We start from the raw sequence: 5,182 nt of genomic DNA, 5'->3' as shown, positions 1-5,182 counted from the left end.
ACTGCTGTTCCTCTTTCACAGGAGCTACTGCTCTGCTAGAGAGGGTGACAATCAAGGTTAGAACATGACAGATCTTTGCCCTTGCAGAAGATGGTTTATCTAGAGCCACCTGTACACTTCTGCTTGCTTTTCCTTCCTCCCGCAAAATAAAGTTTAATTTGTTTAAGAATACTGTTGGCTGTACAACCAAGTTTGATTTCAGATGGAAAAATCCAGTCTGTCAGGTAGCTTTACCCTCTTCAACAATATAACGCCTCATGGCATATAGCCACCAGAAATATGCTGATTACTTGTGGTGCTCTAATAGTCTTTCCAACCACTAACAACAGCTGCCATCCAACTTTAAAACTCCACAGATCTGGGTGTTATTATACTTGGGTAAAACTGCTCTTGGCCCCACTTTAAAGCTCCTCATTAACATGCTGGGTTTTATACAAAGCGAGTGAACCACATTACCCTAGTGCTCCTTTCTGGAGCAACAAAGGATGGTTTTGCTTTCCTCAGCCTGCAGAAGAAGGGCCTAGGAGCTGAACAACCACAGAAAAAAGGGTGAGTAGGATGAACTGGTAGAGGAGGTGCAGGGGGTGACATGAAGGACCTATGTAAGGTCAAAGGAACTGCCAAATACTGAAGATGAGGGCTTGAAACAAAGTAACACCCCAGAAATCTACCTCTTTCAAAACTCAAGTTGTGGCACAACCAGCTTTTTCACACTGTTAATTGTCTCCATGACAGCTCCACACAGAGCTGCATGTGTTAGACCAGCTCACATACACTGCAGGAGGCACAGAATGCAGTGGTTTTAAGGAGACATGTGCTGCATACGCATTTTGCTCAACTACTTTTTCAAACTATGAAGCAAACAATCATTATTTTTTTACAGTTTTTCTTAATTTTAGGAGCAAGAACAAACTCAAAAAGAAGGGAATTGGTCTTTGAACTGTTCTATATTTACCACTTTTGGCTGCAGACAGTTGAACTTGATCCTATTACAAGAAATCCCCTCCCACATGCTATTACACAATTTCCAGTACACACACTTCAGTATGTTCACTATTTCCCCTGTCTGGACCTCATACATCTGGGTGACCTTCCCTCCCATGCAGACAAGAGGGCAAGAACACACAGAGGAGGCACAGACTTAAGAGGACAGGACCAGGAATTATAATCAGAGGGCAGGGAAGCAATACCAAATTCTCTCCAGTGCTGGACATCTAAGCAGCTGCTGCTCAGGTCAGCCAAGCCCCTTGTAATCAACTCCTGAGTTTAACCAAAGCTTGGCATTAGTCCTCCTTACCTCTTTTTTCCAAAGGGAAGACACTTCCCATCTTCTTAAGTAAGGGGCAGGAAAGAGCAGTGGCAGGAGCTCCTCAGAAGCACATTTACAGTGGTTTAGTAAGGAAGTGTCTGTAACAACACTCCCACCTGCTGGGCCTTCTATTTGTTGCAGCCGGGAATTTAGCAGAAGTGCGATAGAAAAAAAAAACCTTCCCTTCACCCCAGCACCACAACCTCTGGCTCAGTTGTTTTTAACTTCATGCCGAGGCTAACATCCGGATCGCAACGCCTCTTGGCTACAGCAGCTGGCAGTGCCAGCTGAACCTCAGTGGGAAGCTGAGGTATAAGCATCCAAAGGACAACTTTCTCCGTGTAAGAGCTCTTCCTTGGAGAAGGGAGACTGTGAGTAGGCAAATCAGAGGAGTCATCTCCATTCCAACCTGCACTCTTTGAAGGCCTGAGCATGTCAGAGGGAAGACTAAATACATACGTCAACATGAATCAGAGAGGCCACTCACACAACTGAGTCATCCTAGAGAAGGATGCTTGGATCAGAACAGTGACATGGTTTGTCTTCATCAGTCACAGCCTGTCATGATAATCACTATTACAAAAGCAAGGAGAGGCAGTGTCTGCAACAATTATTTAATCAAGTTACATACAAAAAGTTTTTGCAATGACTGAAAAACCTGACTGAGGCTGTAATAAGAACAGAAACTGCAGGGCTACTCAGGTTTAAGTCTTTCAAAGCATCTTTCCCTTCTGATGATTTATTACTGCTGGTTCAGAACATTTCTCCACTCAGATACAGTACTTTAAATGCTGCATGCCAAATAATACAGGTAGCAAAAGCCTTACATCCTGAGGAAGGGGAACAAGATTTGTATTTAGCTTGGTCCGCCCTTCTACATTAAGAATGCAAGACATGTTGGCTGGAGGGAGGTAATTATAAAGACAACACATCTCAGAGCCAAAGAACCTCTGTGGCTCTAGCTGGCTGCTAACAAGTTCTGCACAGATGCAGAGCTGCTCTGCAAGTGTGACATTAAATCACTTGCTGACAGAGGCACATCTCCAATGTCCCATCTCAAACACACCAATGAAATGGCCAGTCCTGTGTGCTGAGCACTCAGCTGCAGAAAGACTGGAGCTGCAAGAATCCCTGTCATGTTGTTTATGGTCTCCCAAAGTATTCTCTCTCAAATTTACGGAAATCTTCCTCAGTAAAGACCGTTCCCTCGGGCTTCTTCTTTGCCACCTTCTTTGGAGGCTGATCTTTGGACTTCCTGCCTCTGTTCTGAGCAAGAACCTTCAGACAATAAAAAAGAAAACCACAAGAGTCATTGTTATGCAGACCAAACCACAAAATGGTGATTTTCAAGCTCACCTGCAGCATCTCTGCTATTCTACTAGTACCCTGCCATAGCCCAGAATGCCTCCAAAGAAAAGCAAGAGACAATCACCGAAGTTAACCAATGAAGGTCACTGGGACAATAGCAAATACCAAGTTAGTATTTGGTGTCAAATATGAAAACTACTCTGGTAACTGTCACAGAGATAGAAACACTGATGTCAATTCCGACCTTTCTGAAACTATCATCTTCTTTTGTCTTGTCTCTCCATGGGACAACCTGAAAACCCAAGAAGTTGGTGGAATTCCCTCAGCATTTTGTAATATACTGTCACCTCTCCAGCCTGAAAAACAGTGGCCTAAACCACTTGGTTTGTTTATGTAAGTTAACAACCTGTATCTCGTAAGAATAGCCCAAGATTCTAGCAATGTCAGCTATTCTCCTCTTCAAATCCTGGCATGGGACTACCCTTTGGGGAAGACCACTGGTTAAATTCTCAGGTTATGTGACACATCATTCAAGATGCTATGAAATTCCTGTTACATGAGCCAGCAGCACATCTGGTTCCTTGCTAAACAGTCTCCAGCTACAGAGAAGGCCAGTTCAATTAACGGTAAGGGGAAGGTCTGAATCAGGGCTTCTTTGCTAACTGAAGCTATGAAATAACTGTGATAATTAAGAAAAGCCAACAGCTGTCAGTACATTTTAATTAGTAACAGAGAACATCGCAGGGGACAACATATCAACAAGAGTTTAAAGTTTGTTAAGTTACTTTGACAGTGCATACAGAAATTCCCCAAGGCCACTTGCAGACAGAAACTTAACTTGACTCTTTTGCACAAGGTCTAAGCTGGAAGATCTGGGGATGATTCCCATTCACCTGTGTTCCTCAGCAGAAGCAGACCCCCCAAACAAAGAAGTGACAGTCTTACCTGTTCTGTAATGGCTTTGTCTGCAACAAATCGTCCCTTCAACATGTACTGCAGGTTTTCTCTCAAGTGATTCACAGCCTTCTTCTTATGATACTCCTCTAGACCAAAGCAGGGACAGAACACATCAGTTGCTCATCCAGGCAGCACACACAGAGAGACACAGGAGGACCAGCAAGGCCCCGGGAGAGAGAGACAACCACTACAACTTAGGGATTGGGGTGCATCCACAGATCGGGCTGTGTTTAAATGGGGGACACCAGAAAGGCACACAAGCGACCGGGAGGGTGGCTGAGGGACACCACAAGCGGACCCTGTGCGAAGGCTGTGGAGGGCGGTAAATCTGCTTCTCTCTCTCCCCCCGGAGGCGGGTCAGGACTCACCTATCGCCGACTTCACGACTCTGCCCTTAACCGTGGCCTTGTTCCTCCCGGGATCCGGCGCCCTCTTCCTCCGCCTCACAGTGCCCGCCGCCCTGAGACCGTCCCGCCCCCGCTGGAGTGCCGGTAGGGCCTTTCCCCGGCCTGCAGCGGGAAGAGGGACGGAGTTACTCCAGCCATACACTGAGAATCACCTTCTCCCTGCCCCACAGCCCCTAGTCCCTGCGGGCTCACCCGGCGCCTCCAGCAGCTCCAAGCCCCGCCGCAGCAGGGAAGCCGACATGACCGCGCGCTCCCCGCCGGCGGCCAACTTCCGCCTCGCGGCCACACTTCCGCCCACGCGTGACGACACTTCCGTCTCCGCAGCGCCACACTTCCGGCGCCGCGCGCGGCCCGGCTCGCATGCGTAGACAGAGCTATGGCGGGGCTCGGGCTAGAAGGGCGGTGGCGCCGTGGTGGGGCGCCATGTTGTGTGGAGGTTACCTCAGACCCGTCCTGAGCTCGCGTTGCCCGCAGCGAGTGTGCCGCGTTCTTGCTGGTGGCCTTTTCTTACCGCCCCCGTCTTCCGCGTCTGCAGTGTGTGGCCCGGCAGCCGGCCCGCAGGTCCTCTGTGTAACACCTCATGGAGCCACTGCAGTGGGGCCAGGGCTCCGAGTGGCTCCCGCCATCACCGGGATAATGATAATAATAATAGCAGGCCAGGACGACAGCAGCAGCGTCATGTTTTGTCTTGGCGAGGCCCCAAAATCCTGATTTAACTCTCAGGCACAGAGGTTCACTCTGACATAAATTGCATCTATTATTCAGTATTTAGTTATTTAAAGCTTTCTTACCCTGTTTTCACCCCTCTAGAGACTTGCTGGTAATATCTGCTAAATTTAGCTATCATCTGAATAAAGCTTATTCAATTATAGCCAGTGCTGGCAGTTACAAACTGGCACTGAAGGAGAGGTTTATTCTCCCTCAGACATGTACCGCAGGGAGAGAGCGATACAAGCGGCTCTTGTTGTTTTTCATAGTAATGATCTCTAACAGGGACTGATAACAGCTAAACCTCAGTTCATTAAAAGACATTCATTCTCTGAAAATTGTTCTCCAGCCCCTGCAGATGTCACCTCAATGCCTGTCTTTATTGTTCATTCTCTTATGAATCCCTCCCTGGATGGATCCTGGCATCTTGTGTCAGTATCTGCTGATAGGATGGTGCTAATACATTTTTCTGGACGGGAGCTACTCAGTACTA

At 47.5% G+C, this 5,182-nt stretch overlaps 1 protein-coding gene across 1 annotated transcript; it reads right to left on the bottom strand.

Annotated features, from left to right (window-relative positions):
- Positions 1 to 1,909: 1,909 nt before the first annotated feature.
- Positions 1,910 to 4,269, bottom strand: RPS19BP1 (ribosomal protein S19 binding protein 1). The gene is made up of 4 exons (XM_074871113.1): positions 4,174 to 4,269; positions 3,943 to 4,083; positions 3,563 to 3,660; positions 1,910 to 2,587 (listed from the first exon to the last, which is right to left on the bottom strand). Exons 1-4 carry the CDS (start codon positions 4,220 to 4,222, stop codon positions 2,453 to 2,455), a joined length of 423 nt encoding a protein of 140 aa, XP_074727214.1. The 5' UTR covers positions 4,223 to 4,269; the 3' UTR covers positions 1,910 to 2,452.
- Between the last annotated feature and the right edge of the window lie 913 nt (positions 4,270 to 5,182).

Source organism: Strix uralensis, chromosome 5 (genome assembly GCF_047716275.1).
Source record: "Strix uralensis isolate ZFMK-TIS-50842 chromosome 5, bStrUra1, whole genome shotgun sequence".
Taxonomy (NCBI): domain Eukaryota; kingdom Metazoa; phylum Chordata; class Aves; order Strigiformes; family Strigidae; genus Strix; species Strix uralensis.
This window is presented reverse-complemented; position numbering and strand designations above follow the sequence as displayed.

Coding starts and splice junctions, on each gene's coding strand:
- RPS19BP1 (XM_074871113.1), bottom strand. CDS start 4,222: ATGTCGGCTTCCCTGCTGCGGCGGGGCTTGGAGCTGCTGGAGGCGCCG. Junction 4,084..4,173: donor GGAGCTGCTGGAGGCGCCGG/GTGAGCCCGCAG, acceptor TTCCCGCTGCAG/GCCGGGGAAAGGCCCTACCG. Junction 3,661..3,942: donor AGTCGTGAAGTCGGCGATAG/GTGAGTCCTGAC, acceptor GCTTTGGTCTAG/AGGAGTATCATAAGAAGAAG.